Here is a 22,713-nt window from a genome sequence, read left to right as displayed (position 1 = left end):
GAATGCACTTTTGGGGGGGTATTCTTTAGGAGAAGACAAAGGGATGCAATCAGTGCACTTGGTAAGATCACCTTCTTATTACCTGAGCGCTAGACACCATTTTTAATAGCAGGTCCTTTCCTGGGTTTCCATTGCAAGCAATAAATGAAGGTCCCATGCACCCATTACTTCCTATTTGAGGAGGGGAGCAAAGTTGCCTCCACCTCTAGCATGTTTGGAATACCCTTCTCAGACAAGCATTTGCAGTAAGGCTTGTAAAGTAGCAGTGGCCTGCTTCACAATACGGTGGCATGGAATACTGAGTGACTTGAACACTATATAAACACCACTGTCTCTCTTTCTTTCATTAGTACTGCAGACAGCGACTTGTTCAAAATTGTCAGGTCTAAATGTACGTGCACCCGACGCTCGCAAGCAGCAAACTGTGGCCAGATAAACTCTTTTATAGAACTAGGTGTGAAAGACACTTTGAAGCAGTAAGGAAAGACACTGTGTAGCTTACACTGCAGATATGCTAATAGCTCCACTGGAACTCAGCTTGAGGTTTTGTTGTCTATTTCTGCCAAATCGGCAGTCCTGCTCACTTGCAGCAAATCAAAGCCTCATATTTTGATTATTTTCAGCCAGCAAAATTGCATTTATCTCACCAGTTATTTTTCTCCCCCCCCCCCCCATATCTCTGGGTATATTCTTTCTCAAACATCACCAGCAGTAAACAAAGACATTTTCCATGTAATAAATATACTTCTGGATTTCTCTAGCATTTTCATTGTGCAAGGTTGATCTAACTGTGCTCATACAATCTTCTGTGCTCTTCACACAAAGGGAATTTTGCTTCAATGGGAATTTTGCCTACAGTGAACTTTCAAGTTGAAGTTGGATGTTTTTGCTTACGTAAAACATCTGAAGAATTTCAAAGGAGCTTCAGTGGGAGAAGATATATTTCTTGTATCTTTAATTATTTCAGAAAATGAAATTAAAAGTAATTTTTGGGGCACAAATTTCTCCTCTGGTAAGTCATTTGAGGTCTGGTGACATTTACCTTCAGCAGAAGGAGGGTACAAAGTGAAATTCAACAATATCTGAAGAGCCTCAGGTCAGTCACCCCTGCTATAATCATGATACCTGAACCCAAAGAATGCTCACTAATGCTTCTTCATCATCCTGGAGAAAAAAGGGACAAATAGCGTGCCACAAGTTTCTATCCTGGGCTTGTTGTTGCTCATCTTTATAAATGACTTGGATAGAGGAATTGAGAGGGTGCTCATCATTTTTTTCAGATGATACCAAACTGAGGCACATAGCTAATGCCGCAGAAGACAGAATTGGGATTCAGTATGACCTTAACAGATTGGAGAATTGGGTCAAAACTAACAAAATGAATTTCAAAAGGGACAAACATAAGGCTCTGCACAGAGGCAGGAAGAACCAGCTGCACAAATATAAGATGGGGGACATGTGGCTTGCTAGTAGTACATGTGAAAAGGATCTATCCCAGTGCAGATCACAATAATTTAGGGTAGGTTCTCAAACTATACCTCTCAAGTGTCAAAGAACAGAATAAAGAGTCTTGAGAGGTCCATTGTAAAATATGACATGAGTAGCAGACTCCAGCAGACATGAAATGTTATGTATAAAATGCAATATAAACCAAACCAGATATGCAACACTTTTACATCAATCCAAAACTCATTCTGAGATTATTTGAGCTCTTATCTTAATCACCAAACTTTAAATAAGGGCTACCCTTCAAGTTACATACTAATCCTCTCCCTTCATACAGGATTCTAACATTTACAGCCATTGGTCTAGCAAATCCTTCCTAACATAAGATGACAATGAATTCTGGCAAGCCTCACCAGAAACAGTGGCAGAATTTGGGCTGTCAAATTTCAGCAGTGCCCTGTGTGATGTTAAAATTTGACGTCCCCCCCCCCTTGTGCTTCATTCTACAGCATTATTGTGGCTCCCCCTGCACAACGGTGCCCAGTGCAAGCACACCAGTCATGCTACCCTAAAACCAACTCTGACAGAAGGGCAAATACTTTCTTACAATGGAGTCCAGTTAAATTGACCCTGGCAATATTCCTGGCAGAGAATTGCAGTACACAAGCACAAACACTCTTTGAAGTTAAGAAAGGGTAACAACATTCTCCCCTGGCCTCCTCGCTGGCCCAAGTAGGACTAATACAGCCAGCTAGCCCTGGTGACTATCTAATGCTTATTAGATGGATTTCCCCTAAATTGATTTCTGAATTTTGAATTTTATTGTTATTAATGTTTTTATACTGTATTTTATGCTGCTTTTACAATTAAGTGTTTTAAATTTGTTGTTAGCCACCCTGAGCCCGGTTTTTGAACCAGGAAGGGCGGGGTATAAATAAAAAAATATTATATTATTATTTATTATTGTGTGCCCTAATTTGAAGGAGCTACTGATGTGTGATATGTTGGTTACATCTCTGGAAATATTATATTTTAAAAATACAAAATATTTACAGATAGGAAAGGTACCACGATTTGATGGCTTTCTTCCAAGCCCTTGCTATCTATTGAAACCAAGAATCTGGCACCATCAAAGAAAGAACTGAAAAATTGCAGAGCCATGCCTGTCTGTCATATTTGTTGAACAGAAATTGGATTTGAGTTTTTAAAAGGTAATGCCTTTTGTTAAGTAGCTAAGATCTTGCTCTGCAGGCTATTCTGTGAATCTTCTTTCTGGGAAATGCATTACAATTATGCTATTAAGGTTCGTATGAATAGGACTACACTTCCAGTACAAATATACCCCACTTTATAAAGTTGCACAGCACTTTTGATGCAATGTAAGGTCCTACTTAGAGAAATGGGTGACAATGATAAGCAATTAAGGAGACTTTTCAGCCCCTCTGAAATATGAAGTCTCTCTCCCACCACACACATGTGTTATTTCAATTCCACAGAGAGTTTTTCCCACATGCTGGCACCACCCATTGCTATCCCTAAGAGCAGAAATGTGATTGCTGCAAGGAAAAACCAAATGGAAGTTGATTCTTGCAGGTACATTATTAAAACCAAAAAGAATGTTCATGAGTTTGAAATCTTGGATCAGATTTTGCATGTTCAAAGAGTAGAGGAAGAGAAACTTTTATTTATTTCATTTCATTTCATAAAAATTATACACTGCTTAACTAAAAAATAAATAAATCACCATACCCTCAAAACTGTATATAGAGCTCCCTTGTTTCCAAGACTCAAGAACTTCCTTGAGCTGAGCTCTGTGGGCTAGTTCAGGATCCGCATAGTTCAATAATTTTATCTTTTAAATCAGATCTTAGCAATTTTTGAAAAATTCCTAGGCTCTGTGGCTTAACCCACAGCACCACCCACGTCCCTTATCAAAGCATTTAGCAGTCTTTAATAGAAAATGTCTGAAATATCGAGAGTGAAAAAAGCACATTGAAAAATAGAAGCAATTGCAGGAAAACACAGATACTAGATTGTGTGAGCTGTCTGTAACTGGATTAAGTGTAAATTATGGTTGGTATTTTATTATTATTATTTTTCAAAGTGCAAACCTGTTGACAGTATAATGAGAGAATTGTTGCAAAATTTATCCCCTCCCCCTTCATTTTTGTTGCATGCAAATGGGACATTTAGATGGGAGGAATATTTTGCTGACAGGAGAGTATCGCCTTCTTGAAAGTTTCATGGAGTGGCCTTGTCACACGGTGGTCCCACTTTTTCTTCACTGTCACCTTGATAGGAGTGTCAAAAGTAGAGTTCCTCATGATGACCGACATTTGGTACCACCGGAATGCTAGGTTATTATAATGTAGCATTGTTCGTGGTAAAAAAAGATGGCAGCCAGTCACCACCAAAAGGAGCTCCATTGCTGTCCTCTCCTGACTAAGGCTATCACCACTAAAAGCAACAACCCCCTAACCCAACACACACAAACCCTTCAAAAATGTTCACTCCTGCCTTCATCTTACAGAGGTTTGGTGACCCCTGATGCTAATACGAATATTTGTTGCTGATTGCATCTGACATTAGTTTAATCACACTTCGTTGCAATGAGCTCAATGAGTCACATCCCGTCACTTGGTGCACTGAATAATAATATTCTCAGAGTTGTTCAAGACACTTATCTGCAACCATAAGCATACAGTTTTCTTATCAAAAGCTGCAGATATTCACAGCATCTCTGGATGAGATAGTCAGCCGTGCACTTCAAACAGTATCCTGGGAATTGCTTCTTTTCTCATCATCCGCCGTTCCCTTTCTCACCAGAAATCTGCCCTGAACTCTACGAACAAGATGACTGTTGAGCTGCATGCGCAGAGGGACAGGCTAATAAGAATGTAAAAATAGCACTTATGACATAACTGGATTGTTCGTCTTGAAAAGAAAACATGTTCCCTTTATCACATATACAGCACAGCAAGACAATGACCTATCCCCTGCCCAACAGCGTACAAATTGATATGGCTAATTTGACCCAACAACCCTCTTGCACACACACCCATACAAACAAACCACACTGCAACCAAGCAACCTTCTCTAATCCCTTGCAGTGTCAACCAAAATAAATAAATATCTAAAGGACCTACTCATGTGATGCTGACACAAAAACCCTGCACAAACACTCACTGTTCCCCACCCCTCCCCTCTCTATGCCTGAACACAGTGACTCTTCAAAGCATATTGTTTGTTATCAGGTTTTATCCTACACTTGCCTACGAAAGACAGATGTGAATTTCATATAGCTACAGCCCTGGTATTTAGAAATGACACTCAGTTTCAGATACACAAAACGCAGGGGGTGGGTTTATCATAACTTGAGAGCCAGGAAAGCAGAACTAGGTACAAATACTGCATCTTCCTTAAGATATCTGTTTATTACATCATGCATGATCATATGCTGCTGTCTGAGTTGTTGTTTTGGGGGAACAACCCTTTTCCCATATTCACTTCTGCAAAACTGACAAAGCCAACAAAATGAGCTCAGTGTTATTCCCACTTGCTAATAAAGAATATTATATTAGGAATGCTCCTAAGCAATGAATAACCCATAAGTAGATTTTCCAGCTGTGTTAACATGCCACTGGAGCTGTGCCTTTTAACAGCTGCTTGATTTCTCGCCATCAGCAGGTGATCCTGTTGATCTCCATGCTATGAGATGTTGCACCTGCCAATATCTGTGAATTAAGAGACTGGCTAAAGACACAAGAGGAAAGTAGTACACTAGCAATCCTATTCACGAGAACCTCCCATTCTTTTCATACGTGATATACGTTTCTATCTGTTAAAATAACAAGCAAGGCCTGAAATAAAATATGGCAGGTTGTAGCAAACCAACTTGCCAGCCATGACCTCTAAAAAGATGTGATATTCCATTCTTCCTTCTCCCAGGTTTCCATATATCTATCTATCTATCTATCTATCTATCTATCTATCTATCTATCATCTATCTATCATCTATCTAAATAAATGTGACCAGTCCTCATTGGGCTATGGAGGCTTAGGTAAAATCATCATCATCATCATCATCATCATCATCATCATCATAAAAATTTCTTATACCCAGCTAACCTGACTGGGTTGCCTCAGCTTCCAACAAAATACAGCATCAGACATTAAGAGCTTTCCCAAAATGACTTCCTTCAGATGTTTGCGAAAAATTGTATAGTTGTTCAATTCTTTGACATCTGCCGGGAGGACATTCCATGAGGCAGGTGAGACTACCAAAAAGGCTTTCTGCCTGGTTCCCTGTAATTTCTCTTCTCACAGTGAGGGAACTGCCAGAAAGGCCCTTGGAGCTGAATCTCAGCATCCTGGCTGAATGATGGGGGTGGAGATGTTCCTTCAGGTATACAGGTTTGATTCATTTCCTTTTCATTTACAGATTTGATTTCTGCATACTCACTGTAGAAATAACTACCTGATTTTGGGGTGTCCCCATTTTGCTTTTCCAAATCAGCAGGCATGTAACTACCTGAAGGAATGATACTACGGATAGGATATTGAGAGAGAAAGGCTTGCCAAAAGTCACCAAAGAATTCAGGGCAGCTGCAACCACCTTATCTGCTCTGTTGTTTTCATGCTGGGCCCAGAGTTTATATAAATCTAAGGAAGGACTGGTGGTCAAAACAACTTTGAGTACTGTGTAAAATCGGGTGTATTAAAAAGCAAGGAGGGCTGCTGAGCTCCTGCTGCTTTTGGCAGAGTGCTATTACCTTCAGTAACAAGCATGTTGGGAATCTGAGAACCCAGAAATTAATGGAGGAGGGGACTGTTGTGTTGCTTCACAAAGGCCTTCACTGGAAGGAACTTGGCTTGTCTGCTAAGAGTGTTACTAATGCATTAGAAGCTAGACACTAACAGCTCGTGACCAGCATGCAATATCAGTGCCTCCAGAAGAAATCAATCAAAGCCAAGGAAGATAACAAAGATTTGGATTCTGAGGCATTGACCATTGCCTTAAAACCAATTATGCCAGAAGGAAATGACAAAGACCTAAAGGGGGGGAAAGGAAATGATAGATATTTTGACTGACGAACCTTTCATATGCAGGAAGCGTACAACTGGTTGTGCCATTCCCTTACCCACGAGGAGCCAACTAAAAGGCAGCATTATCCACCCAATACTCACCACAAGAAGGGCACAGATCATAGAATTGTAGAGTTGGAAGGGACCCTGAGGATTATCTATCTAGTTCAACCCCCTGCAATTCAGGCATATGCAGCTGTCCCATATCAAACATGTATCCTTGGTGTTACCAGCACCATCATCTAACCAACTGAGCTATCCATGGTGATAAATGGACAAAACTAACAGCCATGCCATAAAAACACTATGGCAAAAGCCAGTAGCAAAAAACCCCAACAGATTAAAAGCCTGAGGGAGGAAGAAAGCCTGCAAGCAAGTTTTCGTCTTTGGAACCTCACTCTCCTAGCAAAAAAAAATGGTTCTCCTTGTGGGAATGTTGTAGATACTAGGAGAGGATATATTGATTTAATAGTATCCTTCCCCACTCAAGCTTGTGAGTCAGCAGCAGAGCGACATTCCACAATATATAGCAGAAAGCTAGTTGGTAGATTTACTTGAATCTCTTTACTTAAGCAATCAAATCTGGCTTTGTTCAGATTGGGTTTGGTTCCTGGCAAGTCCCCTTTTATCCCTCCTAAAAAGAATAAAGACACAACAGTCTTTTTAAAAAAGTAATAAGAAGTTTACTTGCATTCAGTTCACCATTGGATCCCTGAAGGCAGGCTTGAGCTTAGAGTTACAGAATAGAGAGTGGGTTCATCCCATATTGGAATAAGCCCATGTCCTGGTGGCTGAGAGCCAGCAGACAGCAAAATACATCAGTATCAAGAGAGCATGGTATCAAGAGGAAGAAGAGGAAGATGGCTGAGTGACTGGACCTTTTGTGAGGCCTACAAGGGTCACACCCACCTACCTGGTCACATGAAAGGGCACGATGCTCCAGACAAGGTGTAGCAGGAAATTCAACTGGCTGGATCAACATCCCCCTGTCTGTGTCCACTCTAGGCAAACAAGGAATGTTGTATTTGACTGCTACAATGATTGCATCCCACACTCCTCGCCCTGGACCTCTTGATTATTTTCACTTGCTGCCCCATAGTCCTTTCTATCTGGTCCCTCCTCAGTCTCCAGGCCTGATAAAACTCCTGCTTCCATCCTCAGCCTGTCTACTCTTACTCTGGCATCTGGTGTTTCTTATGCCTATCAATCTCATCTACCTCTCAGGACCCTACTTCTCTCCCAGCAGCAACTGTGCATCACAGAGGGAAAGAGGGCTTTCAAATGCAAACCCACACCTTAAAGCAAAATTCTATGGATTAAACACCTCACCTCTAATAGAGGTGTGGGGGGGAATTCTCCCCTTTTCTGCTATCAGTGGCGTTAGTACAAGCCAAATTTATGGTGAAACGGAGAATAAAGGATATTGTAGAGCTGGAAAAGATCCATAAAAGGGAAGCCAGGATGATGGAGTGGGTGGAGCAGCTCCCCTGTGTAGAAATGTTGCAGCCTTTGGGACTTTTTAGTATAGAGAAAAGGCTAGTAAGGGACAAAAACAATAGAAAAGTATAAGTTTATGCACAGTGTGGAGAAACTGGATAGAGAAAAGTGTAAGAAGGATGTAGACAAAGTGGAATGTGTGCAGAGAAGAGCAATCAAGATGATAAAAGGTCTGGAAACTAAGTCAGTGGTTGAGGGAGTTGAGTATGTTTATGTGGGAGAAGAGAAGACTGGGAGTGATATGATGACCATCTTCAAATATCTGAACACTAGAATTTGTGGATATCTAGGAGGAGGAATATTGGGAGATTCAGGACAAACAAAGCACACAGTTAAACTATGAAATTAGCTCCCACAAAATGAAGTGATAGCCTACAACTTGGATGGCCTGAAAATAAAATTAGACAAATTCATGGAAGATGAAGCTATCTTCTTCTTTGGCGATCACTCGTAGCCGAGTAAGATTGTTTTCCATGAACACGGTCTTAACAGTGAGTCCGTAAGTGACTGTGGAGGCCAATTCTGGATCCACACATCCTTCCACAGTGGGGACATAGGTTTCTGGGCAGGAGTTGATCATGGTGAGGGTTTGCCAAACATGCCTTCCTCTTAGCATGCTCCTCCCTTTCGCCCTGAGTTTGAGCGTCTTCAAAACCCAAGACACCTTTGGCAAATGCTGTTCTCCAATTGGAGCCCTCGTAGGCCAGTGTTTCCCAATAGTCGGTATTTATATTACATTTTTTTAGATTTGCCTTGAGATAGTCTTTAAACCTCTTTTGTTGACATTACGTGTTCCATTTTTAAGTTCAGAATAGAGTAGTTGCTTTGGAAGATGATAATCAGGCATCTGAACAACATGACCAGTCCAACAAAGTTGATGTTAAAGAAAAATTGCTTTGACACTGGTGATCTTTGCTTCTTCCAGTACACTGGTATTAGTTTGCCTGTCTTCCCAAGTGATAATTTTTTTCAGAGACACCGTTGATGGAATCTTTCAAGGAGTTGGAGATAATTTTTATAAGTGGTCCATGTTTCACAAGCATACCATAAGGTTGGTAGTACAATAGCTTTGTCAACAAGCATTTTGGTTTCCCTGCAAATGCCCCAATCCTCAAACACTCTGCACTTCAATCAGGAGAAAGCTGCACTCACAGAGCTCAGGCGATTCTGGATTTTGCCATCAGTGTTGGCCTTTGTGGAAAGATAACCGCCCAGGTAGGAGAAGTGATTGACACTTTCCAACGTTATACCATTGAGTTGGATTTGTGGCACTGCAGAGGGGTTGCTTTGTGCTTGTTGGTGCAGCACTTTGGCTTTTTGGATGTTGAGCGATAGGCCTAGCTTTTTGCAAGCTTCTGCAAAGATATTTAGGATGGTGTGGAGGTCATCCACTACATTGTCATCAGCATACTAAACAGCCACAGTACTAACCCTGATGGATATGTTCTACCTCCACAGCTGGACTAGATGGGTCACCAGCCTGATACAGCAGAACTCTTATGTTCACATTTCCTTGCTGACAAAATTGAACCTGTGCTAAGTCTATCTTCACACAGTCGGGAAATCCTGATGTTATAATAAGAGTGTAGTGCATCTGCTTAGTGTATTGGTCACTAACAAGGAATACTGATTCCTTTCTAAGATACCCTTGTTCTTCTCTGTTGAAAGAAGCAAGCAGGCAACGCTAGGGGATGGCCAGGGAAACAGATGGGTGATTGTAATTGCACTGAAAGAGGGCTGGAAGGGATCTTTCCATGGGTAACTGTTGCAACTGCCAGAACTGATAGCTGCTACAGTCAGCTGGAGGCTTCTGCTGTCATTGAGGCTCTTTGGGGGGACTTTTGTGTGAATTGGGCTTCTGTGTGCTAAGAATGCAGGTTATACCACACCGACCTGTAGGAAGGAGACAGTTCTGAACAGAAAATTTGGCCAGGCAAGATCTGGAAGTCCAGATTTTGCAGCCTCAATGAGCTGCAAGAATGTGTTTTCAGACTAAGTAATGCTGACCATCTAGGTGTTTGTCTGAACCTTCCTGCTGCTCAGTTTATAAACGAACCAGTATTACAAAACACACACACACACCTCTTCAGGACTCTTATCTCGCAAGGTAACTAATTGTAAAAGCCTGCCCTAGAACTTCCTACCACTCAGAGAAGCAAAAAGCATGAAACAATAGAGTTCTTCAAAATTATAGCAATGTTATTTGTAAAGTGACAGCTGACATAACTGCAGGAAAAACATAACAGCATCAGATGAATCTGAAAATTAGGCTCCCCACACCAAAAAAGGGGGTGGGGGGAAATCACTGCAAAGATGAATATAAATGCCCTGAGTGATAGTTTCCTCTGCTGAATGTGACTGTCCTTATTACCTCTTCCTGAATCTTAAATGATAGAACAGACAGGGCATTGAAAAGCAAATGAAAGGGAATGCCAAATGGAGAGAGCAAAGTCACACATCTAAAATCCTTAAAGAAGGAGCAATAATGGCCTCGTTTCACATCTTGCATCTTTGCAATCCCAAGAGTGGACAAACATCTATAATCAGTTCTAAATAAACATTCTTACTGCAGCTGACCTTATTAATAATTATCAACCTATGGGAGATGAAGTTACACATTAAAAGAACCTTTAAAATATAACTTGATATACAATCTTTGAGCACAGTTTTTTTTATAAAAAAAACAACAACACACAAAAACCAACATTGGTTCTTTATCCTGCCCTGAGTGCAGGTCAACTTATATTTAAAATTTAAAAAATAGCATCCAAAAGAATAAAGGTAAGGATGCATATTTATCAAGAAAGCACATTGTCTCATGAATTTCATTCAATCTTTCATTCATGTTGCAATCCAAACCATGGAGATTCAGAATTAAGTCCTACTGAATTCAACAGGGCTTACTTCCAGGAATGCTTCCATTAAACATGTTTGCGTCAGCTGAAATGAGTGATCTCAGATCAATTAGCTCTGTGCTTGATTGGCAGCCCAATTCTTTTTCATTGCATGGGTACCTGTTACAAGTGCAGGGTAAAGAAAAGGTCTGTATTTGTGTTAAGCTCCAGTTCCTGTTGCAAGTTGCTGAAATGAACAGTGGGCATGAAATTTAGAGAACAACTTAGGTTAATGCACATAAACACTCTTTAGGACAGAGCTAGCATACCAGATGCTGGGGATTTCCAGCATGTTCTTCATGCATGTTCAGACCATTCTTTGGGGCTAAACCAACACAGATGACACAGCACTATCCAAGACACTCCTCTCCAGCTCTGGTGGCAAGCTGTTTTCTTTTTTCCTGCTCCATATTCATGTGGAATATGTTAGAACACAAACACTAGAAGAAGAAGAGAAGAAGAGTTTGGATTTGATATCCCGCCTTTCACTCCCTTTAAGGAGTCTCAAAGCGGCTAACATTCTCCTTTCCCTTCGTCCCCCACAACAAACACTCTGTGAGGTGAGTGGGGCTGAGAGACTTCAAAGAAGTGTGACTGGCCCAAGGTCACCCAGCAGCTGCATGTGGAGGAGCGGAGACGTGAACCCGGTTCACCAGATTACGAGACTACCGCTCTTAACCACTACACCACACTGGCTCCACAGTTCCTAATGTGGCAGTAGCTCTCTTCAGATATTACTGAAATGTTTGAGACACCTCCACAACATTCAGCAGCAAAATCTGAAAGGATCTTATAATTATGTTCCGCTGAACACACCTACAAGCCTCTCCATGATTGAAGGCTGCAATTTTTCGTTGTAGGGAGGTTTGCAAACATGTTCAAGTGAACATGCTTACAAGACAACTTCAGACCTTGCACTGAGGGTGGTCTGATGCCCAGGGGCAGCTCAATATGTTTTGCTGCTGTAGGTAAAATGCCCCCACACTGCACCCTTGCAGATCCAGACAACTACTGCCCTGCCCTGGTGTCATGAATGAGCCAGCCCAGCCAGCTTCCAGTGAAGGAAGTAGGCAATTGGGCTCCGCGATCACTGCAGATGGTGACAGCAGTCATGAGATTAAAAGATGTCTGCTTCTTGGGAGAAAAGCAATGACAAGCCTAGAAAGTCTTAAAAAGCAGAGACATCACCTTGCCGACAAAGGTCCATATAGTTAAAATATATGGTTTTCCCAGTTTTGATGTATGGAAGTGAGAGCTGGACCATAAAAAAGGCTGATTGCCAAGAATTGATGCCTTTGAATTATGGTGCTGGAGAGTCCCATGGACTGCAAGAAGATCAAGCCTATCCATTCAAGGAAATCAGCCCTGAGTGCTCACTAGAAGGACAGATCCTGAAGCTGAGGCTCCAATACTTTGGCCACCTCATGAGAAGAGAAAACTCCCTGGAAAAGGCCCTGATGTTGGGAAAGATGGAGGGCACAAGGAGAAGGGGACGACAGAGGACGAGATGGTTGGACAGTGTTCTCGAAGCTACCAACATGAGTTTGACCAAACTGCGGGAGGCAGTGGAAGACAGGAGTGCCTGGCGTGCTCTGGTCCATGGAGTCGGACACGACTAAATGACTAAACAACAACAACAAGAAAAGGGGAGCTTAGCCTAGGTCCAACTTCCCTGCCCTTAGGAATGCAGATTGCCAAGGGAAGTATCTCAAGTGAGCAGAATCTCCGCCAGGCCTCTCAGGGGGAGGAAGCAGGTGAAGAAGAGAAGACCGAAAGTCCGTCTTCTCAGGAAGAAATTGGAGGGAATCCAATGAGCCCACGGAGTTGTTGCTGGGGGAGGGTGTTTGACAGGAGGCGGAAGGGGAGTGAATCTTCAGAAGAGTCATCACAATTCACGATTGTGGCAGTTGGGTTAATGCCGCCCAGAGTTATCTGTGTACTTGAGCAATAAATCATTTTTTCTAACTAACCACGCTCCCTGTGTTGTCGAGCTGGAGGCTGGGTTCCTGGCACCCTGTTGTCATGCTTGCATTGCTGCCAGTCCTGTCATCCCAACTTCACCTGCTGCGCCCATGCTGCTGCCATGACACTTCAGCAGTGTTGAGGAGGGCAACAGAGCAGTGGTAGCAACACGGGTGAAGCCCAGGTGGGTGTGACAATGGCACAACGGCAGGGTGAGGGGGTTGCATCTGCCACCTGAGGCAAATGACTTCACCCCTACTGGTGCCACTCGTCCAACATGCTTACATTTTAATAATACCCAAGAGGCCTATTATAAATGTGTCAGTAGTCATATTGAGTCTTGTAGGAACATGACCTTGGTGGTGGACCTTGGGTGTCAGACATGACCTTGGTAGGTTCATGTCAGGGACTGGCTGGATGTGGAGTGGTGGAAGTCACCAGCCCACGAGCCCCCCTCCCCCAGGGAGGGCTTGGACTGGCTGGATGAAGAAGACATATATATATATATATATATATATATATATATATATATATATATTTATTATTTACAATGCAAAATTATACCAATAATTACAAACATTGAATCCAAAATACTATACAAACAAGAAAGAAAAACAGAACACAAAAAAGAAAACAAAAAGAAAACAAAAGAAAAAGCACACATCTACAAATAAAACCATTTCATCATTCTAATCTAGTCATTACATACATATACACATATTGACTTCCTTCCTTTGTTCTAAGACCTCAAAATTTTTCCTGTTACTAAATTGTTGTGTCTAATGTAGATTACTTCCATCTTTGTACTTTTTTACACCATTTTTCTTTTTCTTTAATCCTGTAAAGCATCATTCATTACATACCGCTTTGCTTACTCCAGAACAATGTTTTTTCATAGACTCTTTAGCACATCCCCATTCTTTTAATAATTTCTGCTCCGATTGTCCCCCTATGAATGCTGTGCGTCTTGCCAGATTTATATATTTACAAAATTTAATTTGCCATTTAATTTGGATGACGAAGACTTGTGGGAATCTGCCTCCCAAGAGCCCCCCCAGGGAGGGCTATGAAGACGACACCTTAGAGCCTGGTGGTGGGACACTGAGGAGCAATCAGCAGAAGAGATGAGCTGGGAGCTGATAGAAGCCAGAGACCTGAGACATAAAGGGGGGGGGTCAGGAGATGGAGGACCTTCCAGGACAGGAATACAGGAATAGAAGCTCACAGTCACAGTGTGCATGCAGACAGTCCCAGTCCTACAGATTCTCTTCCCTGACTTCCTGCTCAAGGACGGTTCAGCATGTTGTTGAGCAACATGCCAGACAGGCCCAGAGGAAGAGCTCACCCCTTCAATGACCTTCATCTGCTTGGTAGGGATCCAGAGTGAGAGAGTAGAGGGCAGGGGCATGCCTAGAGGTTAGTTTCAGCAATGCCTTCATTGTTAAGATGAACCAGGGACATTGATGTTGTTTTTTCTGCTAAGAAAAAGCTATTTGCCTTCCATGCCGTGTGTGTGTGTGTGTGTGTGTGTGTGTGCGTGCACGCGCGCGCCCTGCAGATGATCTGGCTCCTTGACAGCTCCTTGACAATCCATATCTACTACAGCATTTTGCTTCCAGCATCACAAGTTATCACTTCTTATATCACTACAAGATGGGCGATAGCCACCAACTTAGCTTTTAAAGGGGATTAGACAAATTTGTGGATGGTAAAGCTATCAGTTGTCACTAGACATGATGGCTATATATTAGTTCCAGGATCAGAGGCACCATGCCTTTGAATACCACTTGCTGAGGAATCACAAGTGGTCGGGTGCTATTGTACCAATGTCCTGATTGTGGATTTCCCATAGGCCACTGTTGAAAATGGGATGCTGAGCTAGATAGGCCTTGGGTTGAATCCAGTAGGCATCTTCTTATGGTTTTACAGTCAGTATTGGTCTGGTTTCAGGAGGTGGGGGAAGCTGGCATGGGAAGGAGCTGCTACTGTTTGTGCCAGAGTTCCCAACATAACCTTTATGAATCAGGAAGACGCCATTCTACAGCAGCTTCTCTGCTGCAACAGTAATGTCAGAAGAGGCCCTCACACCTTCAACATTCTCCACAAGCTTCCTGGAGAATGAGTTTTCCATGCGTTCTGATGTGTGACAGAATCAATTTGAAATGAGGGCATTCTGCATTCAACGGAAGGTTCTTCCTTTCAGGAGAGTGATGATGGCCCCTGACTATATTACCTTTTCGCCCACAGAAACAAATCTCTATAGGAAAGCAGCCCATTTTGACGCTAGCCAAAAGCAATTTACGGATTGCTGAAAAATTGGTGGGAAAAGCAGATGGGACTGTTTCTGCTATTTATTCCCTAACTGAGGAAGCTCTGGTGAAAGCTGAACAGGTTTCCCTTCAAGCACATTTATAATCTTGATTCTCACAGTGGCCCCATAAATGGAATGGAATGCATAGTCAGCCACAGGAGAAGTTAGCTGTTTCCCAGGGCAGCCTCAAAATACATTAACACTCCTCTTTTCAATGCATAGACCGAGTAGAGTTTGCTTTCCCAGTAAGCCTGTAGCAGTTATATGATTCCTTCCTCTCTCAATTACATTTGTCGAGTTCACATGACAAACTGCAGTGCCCTTCCAAGCACTGTTAATCACTACTATCTGTTACTCACCATTATCTGACATTCTCAGCTTCATGCCTATGCTGTTTTCCTATAGCTTTCCATTTCAGTCAATGAAATTTCAATAGAATGGAGGGAATAAGAAAAAAAGTCTTTTCAGCAAACATTAGGACAATCAGCTATATTATGGTTAGACTGGATAATTTGCAAGGTTCTGGTTTTGATCAATGAGCCTACAATGACTTTGGAATGCCTCCTTCTCTGCGCTAACCCTACAGCATCACAGAACCCACCCAATTTGGATCTCAGGATCCTACCTAATTCAGACCAAGGGAAGGCAACGTCTGAGAAAAAAAGCCTGCAACCCTACAGGAATCCCCAGTACAACTGAGGCCCTGAAGAAACCCAGAATAGTCCAGAGGTGGCCCTGAACTTTCCAGTCTGGGTGAGGTTGCACATTTTCTGAAAGAACAGTTCTGGAGTATGGGATGTGTTGAAGGAAGGATAGCAAAATCACAGCTAAGATGCTCAAATCATATATATGACTGACACCCTTCTTTGGAAATTAAACCAATGTCCAAACTTTATAAGTTGCATAAACTTATAGTTATGGATGAATTAAAACATCAGCTTTAATAGGAGTCTCCAAAGTCTGGCCCCCAACTATGGTAACTTAAAGCAGAAAAGAAATATACATTAAGCACATACACACACAAACACCATGGGGAAAGGGGAGAACTGAGCAAATTATAGGAATCAGAAATGAGCAAAACAGGCCAAAAGGTGCAACAGACCCCTAGTGTCCCTATTTTCCAGGGATGTCCCTAATTTACAGAAATTGTCCCAGTTTCTGATTTGATCCCAGAATGTCCCGCTTTTCCTTAGGACGTTCCTATTTTCATCAGAGAAATGTTGGAGGGTACGGTGCAAGTGTAAATAATACATATACAAGGAAAACTAGCCAAGAGTTGAAGTGGGAGTTAGAACACTCTTGGAGGGAAAAACGGTGAAGTCTCATGCTATGCCAAACTTTTCACACACGACTTTTCTGGCAATTCAAGCAGCCGTAGTGCTTTGAAACTGCATGTGAAGAGAATGAAATAAATATTGGTTGTTTGTGTTGTGCTTACCTTATTAAAGGGTGGCAACGGGACATTTTCCCTTCAAAACTCTTTTTTAAAAATCCTCACACTCATTCACTGTGAAGCTCTTCACACAAGGTCTTGCACCTTGGCAACATTTTCCTAGAATCCCCATGTGACCAACTTGAAAGGGAAAAAATAACCCACATCCACCTTGTACCTCTATCTTCTTCTCCCTCTCCATATAGTGTTTAATCAATGTGTATAGGTTTTCCATAGCTGCACACAAGCTTCCTGCTGTACAAATTGCCCCAAAGAGTTTCTGTGCATGTGGTCAGGTGTGCATGTAAACACATCCATGAACCGATTCTCCCTTTGGTTGCAGCTCTCCATTATTCTGGAGGGTCCTGCAATTTTCAGAGGCAGCTTTTTGTGGGGTAAAAGAAACAGCAGTGATATAGACCCTAGAATGCAGAATGCAATGTGTGGCTCTTTCAGGCACAATTAACAGTACTGAAACCAGAAGCAATGGGAATCATTCTTGTTGCATTTTGTAATGGATATATTTCTGTTTCGTTGAGCAATATAAAAACAAAGGGGAGAGAAATATGCTGACTCGGGCTTTATATATTATTGCTTTTATTTTTCCCTCCCCTGCCAAAATAAATAAATAGATGATTGGCATTGACAGCTGGCTTTTAAACCCCGGCTAATAGCAATCGTCTCCTCTGATCCGTTGAGCTCACCAAACACCCCCAATGCATATTTCATCATCACAGTTAATGTGCAACAGACCTCACAATGTGTTGGCCTACGGCAACACAAACTAATGCAAAATTGACCTGCAACACAGTGCCCTCTGGTGCACAGAGAAGCAGCACAGGAAAATAAATATTCATAACACAAAACAAACTTCAGACCTTCTCCCAAACCTGTATTTAAGAACCAGCAGCAATTTGCATGGAGCCACAAACAGAATGAAAAGGCAAGAGTTTGCCCCTTATTATGGACCCAATAGCTGAAAAAGCTGGAATGACAGCAAAACAATCTGAAGCAAATAAAGGACCACCTGTTCAAATGATTTCATGGCCATAAATTGGTCAAGTGACAGAAATTGCCAATCTGTTTCTTCCACGCTCTATAGTTGCAGCTCCTTATTTCGACTGGCAAAGAGGAGTCCGCCAGGGTCAATAATTAAAGACACAGAGATAGGCATCCCTCCATAGTTTTCTCTTTTTAAAGCCAAGATCCTTTCATAGCATTTATTATTGCTAATGTATGTAACACTTTTTATGTATAAAGCATGGTTCATTATTTATATTATTTATTCTCATCAAAACAACACACAGGATGCATCATTAATATTCACATTTTCTGATGAGACTATGTAATTACAGCAAGCACATTAATTCTTGCTGAAGGGTGCTTTTTTCTTTTTTCTTTCAGGGCTTCTGCACTTTTATCAGGTGAGTGCATGCCAGACAGATATTCATCAGGTGATGCTGATCCAGTGGCGTAGCGTGGGTTGTCAGCACCCAGGGCAAGGCAAGCAATTTGCGCCCCCTAACCCGTGGATTTGCGCCCCCTAACCCTAACCCCCAGATGTTGTGCCCGGTGAGGCCGGCCCCCCCTGCACCCCCAACGCTACGCCACTGTGCTGATCTGAAAGCCATTCATGTTTGTTTGCTTTTGTTATGCAAAGCCTCTCCTCCTCCAGGAGGGGAGGGGCTGTGAGCGGGAGCCGATTCCTGCGTCATGCAGGGGGCGTTTGCCCCCTGCTTCAACTCCAGGGCTGGAGCACCACGCCCCTCCTCGGTTGGGCATCCAGTAGGGAAGCTCAGCGGGGGCGTAGCTTGCCGCTCAAATTCGGTCGCGCCAGCCATCCCCACCATTGCACACACATTTTCTTCAAGTCACCCACCCTCCACTCCCTTTTAGAGTTAGCTTTCCTGAAACTTTGCTATGGACCTCTGGTTGGTCGCCCTGTTTAACCAGGGGGCCTGGTAGGAGTTTATTCCAATTGGCTAAATTGGCCCAGCCTCTTGGTTTTTTTCACCTACCTCGTAGCAACCATCACAACTTTCGCGGTATTTGGCTGTTAGGCATTGGAATGTGTTGTTGGTGTTTCGGGGGGCTAGGTGTGGCCAACGCCTACCCCGACAATTTTGGGTATTCCGCTATAGGAATCCGGAGGTCGTGGATCCTGTCCGATGCCCGTGTGGCGGGGGGCCATGGCACGACCCTCGGTGACATCAGGAGAGAACCTATAGTTGTATTAGCATCAACAGGCTCCCCCTACTGGTGGTTAACCCCTCCTCAGACTCACCCCTCTCCGAGTGGGTGGAGTCTAATGTTCTGTGGTCCAATGCCTAAGCCAATACCTTCTCACATGCTGTAATCAATAAAGTTGTGGCCTTTTCCTTACCCATTAACCTTACATACAGTGTCCTCATGTCTTTATTCCCCAAGCGGGGATCGGGTCCTCGAATCACAAATATTAACCATAGAACCTTGGGAGTGAGTGTGGGGAAATTTAACCTCATTCTCCACCACAGTCCTGACAAAAGCTGCCTCTTTTTACATTTCAAGGGGAGCCTCCATTGGCACCTACATTGCCATGGGCTGCAATAGAAGACCTTTGGGGTCCCTTCCAACTTTACATTTCCATGATTCTGGGAATGCTGTACATGTAAACACACATACTCTACCTCTGAACTGTGCCTCATTAATCTCCTGCAATTCAGGAAGAAAATGCAAGCTGAGCTAAAACTAGGAGTTAAAATTAGCTTTTCAACAAAGCTGAAAGATTTCGTCAACAGGTGGTCACCTTCAGATCTCACTTTAATCAATCACCTCCTTTCAGTTTCAATAGGCAGCACAGCTATTCCCAACATGAAAAGGAACCTTGGTGTATATTTTTGGAATGAAACCAGACCTACCCATTGGTTCTCCCCATCTGTGATTTCTTTCTTTCTTTCTTTCTTAAAGTGCCCTTGTATTGTTTCTAAACAGTTCCCAGAAGAGCACCCTCTGAAATCACCATCCCTTTTGTTTCATACCTGTAAATCTTGTATCTTGTGCTAAATCCCTGTCGGCTTCTGTCCACGAAATCTGTGTATTCCGGAGAGCGGTGGAAGGGTCCCTTATCTGAAAGGAGCCAGTCGAAGGGGCTTGTGGCATGCTGATCTGAAGCAGCAGCGACCATTAAAACCCAGCAATGAAGACTCAGGGCTATCCACTCCCATAGAGCCATCAGAGAGAACAATTCAGCACCAGCACTGCATCGCCATATCATGCTTCCGCTGCGGACTTAGAGTCTTCATTCTCTTAGCTGTCCCTTAACACCTAGACAAAGACACACAGGAAATTAGTTTAGCACACACTGGTCATTCGGCAGAAATTATTACAGTGGTACCTTGGTTCTCAAACTCAATCTGTTCCAGAAGTCCGTTCCAAAACCAAGGTGCGCTTTCCCATAGAAAGTAACGCAAAATGGATTAATCCGCCCCAGACTTTTAAAAACAACCCCTAAAACAGCAATTTAACATCTTACGAGACCATTGATCCATAAAATGAAAGCAATAAAAAATGTACTGCTGTCACACAATCAGTAGCTGAACTGGGTTCCACACAGTCACAAAAACCAAACAAAAAAGCCGCAAAACCAGACAGACTTCAGTGTAACACTCAAAATGGAAGTGTCTCACTCAAAACGCAGCATGTTTGAAAAGTTTGCAAACTGGAACACTTATTTCCAGGTTTGCAGTGTCTGGGTTCCAAGTTGTTTGAGTGCCAAGGCATTTGAGAACCAAGGTACCACTGTGTTATTATTATCTCCAAGTTAAAGAAACAGCTTGCAAAGGGCATTGAGGAAAAGAGGAAAGGGTGATTCTCTTCCTTTTCCTATCTTTAACCATCCATCAACCAAGAGCATTGTGTGTGCTTATACTTGCATACACATATGTGGCGGAATGACTGCAAGATTGTGCAGAGAGTGTGTGCATGCTATTACCTTAAGTGTCTAAGACTGTTCAATTTGAAGCAGATTATTTACCAGTGTGGTATAGTGGTTAAAGTGTCAGAGTAGGACCTGGGAGAGCAGGGTTCAATTACCTGATCAGTTATGAAACAACCTGATCTTGGGCCAGTTGCAACAGGGATGTTGTGGAGGAATCACATGAGGAAAGGGATAACCATGGATGGCTCCTTGGAGAAAAACGGTGTGGTCTAAATACAACAAATTAGTATGCAAGCAGAAGCTGTGTTCATTTAAACTATTCAGACAGATGAAGGCCGCCATTCCCAGAATTCTGTCCAACCTAATCTTCAATATTTGTACCATGTTTGCAATGGAGCAGGTGAGAAGCAGTATGTTGGCAACATATTTGTAATGTGAATTAAAACACCAATTTTTGCAGCACACCGATATGAAATGGCTTGGAATGTGCTGAGGAGCTATAAAATATCAATAATTTGGGTGGGAAGACCTTTTAAATGATACCATTAAAAATAAAACCTGATCTTTTTTTAAAAAAAGGCTTGGATAATTAAAATGGGTATATAATTTTAGAAGGATTAAGTTTTCAGATTAGGAATGGGCTCCACCGGCATGAAGCTAACATGAATACATTAGCAGAGGATGTATTCTTGCTTGAGATTTCTTATCAGCTTTTCTAAGGAGCCATTAAACTGTAACTGAAGGCCAAATGTTTTACATCCTTTGGAAGCGTGTAGTTTTTACACATGGTGAGAGTGAACTTCATATTCATGTACACTTAATTGTTACGTATATGAACTATTCAATGTGAACAAGGACCTATATGCCTCTAAACACTTACACCAGGCTTCCTCAAACTCGGCCCTTCAGATGTTTTGAGACTACATTTCCCATCATCATTGACCACTAGTCCTACTAGCTAGGAATCATGAGAGTTGAGGAAGCCTGGCTTACACAAACACAGGATTCATCCATCACCCCTTCATACTGTTGGGGTTTTTTTCTGTGTGGCGGATGCTCACACTAGGTCTCCATTAGGACCTGGCCTAGATGCTGCTGCAACCGCCATGGAAAATGTAGTTCCATTGGTTCCTGACTAGGTTTTGGGAACTACATTTCCCATGGTACCTGATGTTCTGGAGTCTGCTGCACAGGCTTCAGAAAAGTATCAAAGCTTCAACAGAGTCTCCCTGTGAACCTTTCCTATTATGACCACTGCTGAGAGCTGAGGGAGCTGTGGGATGGAGAAAAGGAGTAGTTGTGGTAACATTGCAGGCCATTACAGTGGTACCTCAAGGTTACAGACGCTTCAGGTTACAGACTCCGCTAACCCAGAAATAGTACCTCAGGTTAAGAACTTTGCTTCAGGATGAGAACAGAAATTGTGCGGCGGCCGCCGTGGGAGGCCCCATTAGCTAAAGTGATACCTCAGGTTAAGAACAGTTTCAGGTTAAGAATGAACCTCCAGAACAAATTAAGTTATTAACCCGAGGTACCACTGTATAAGCCAGACCCAAACTCAGGAGGAATATATTACTGATGATGATGTAGTATGTATGTATGTTTCTTCAGCCACTCTGGGTGGCTCCTAACAGAATATTAAAAACAAAATAAAACATCAAACATTAAAAACTTCCCTAAACAGAGCTGCCTTCAGATGTCTTCTAAAAGTCAGATACCGGTAGTTGTTTATTTCCTTGACATCTGATGGGAGGGCGTGTATGGGTGGGGATGGTGGAGAATTCAAAACGTATGAATATATTTTCTGACACACATTTTGTTATGCTATTCCTTCCATGCCCAGCCTTTAATAATAATAATAAGAAGAAGAAGAGTTTGGATTTGATATCCTGCCTTTCACTCCCTTTAAGGAGTCTCAAAGCCGCTAACATTCTCCTTTCCCTTCGTCCCCCACAACAAACACTATGTGAGGTGAATGGGGCTGAGAGACTTCAAAGAAGTGTGACTGGCCCAAGGTCACCTAGCAGCTGCATGTGGAGGAGCGGAGACGCGAACCCGGTTCACCAGATTACAAGTCTAACGCTCTTAACCACTAAACCACACTGGCTCCCTTTTAAGCTTTTAAGTGGCAGCCCATTTTTTTTAAGTGCAATAGAAATAAATGCTAAAA

The 22,713-nt window shown here is 42.5% G+C and overlaps 1 protein-coding gene across 2 annotated transcripts in view; it reads right to left on the bottom strand.

The window, feature by feature from the left end:
* Window positions 1-22,713, bottom strand: part of BRINP3 (BMP/retinoic acid inducible neural specific 3) — a 278,609-nt gene that overhangs the window by 226,004 nt on the left and 29,892 nt on the right. For both annotated transcript variants that reach the window (XM_079981344.1, XM_079981345.1), the window contains exon 2: window positions 19,645-19,930. In XM_079981344.1, the coding sequence (XP_079837470.1) occupies window positions 19,645-19,880 (236 nt within the window). In that variant the 5' untranslated portion in view covers window positions 19,881-19,930. The remainder of the gene's footprint in view (window positions 1-19,644; window positions 19,931-22,713) is intronic.

This window comes from Podarcis cretensis (genome assembly GCF_951804945.1).
Source record: "Podarcis cretensis genome assembly, chromosome: 6".
In the NCBI taxonomy this organism is placed as follows: domain Eukaryota; kingdom Metazoa; phylum Chordata; class Lepidosauria; order Squamata; family Lacertidae; genus Podarcis; species Podarcis cretensis.
This window is presented reverse-complemented; position numbering and strand designations above follow the sequence as displayed.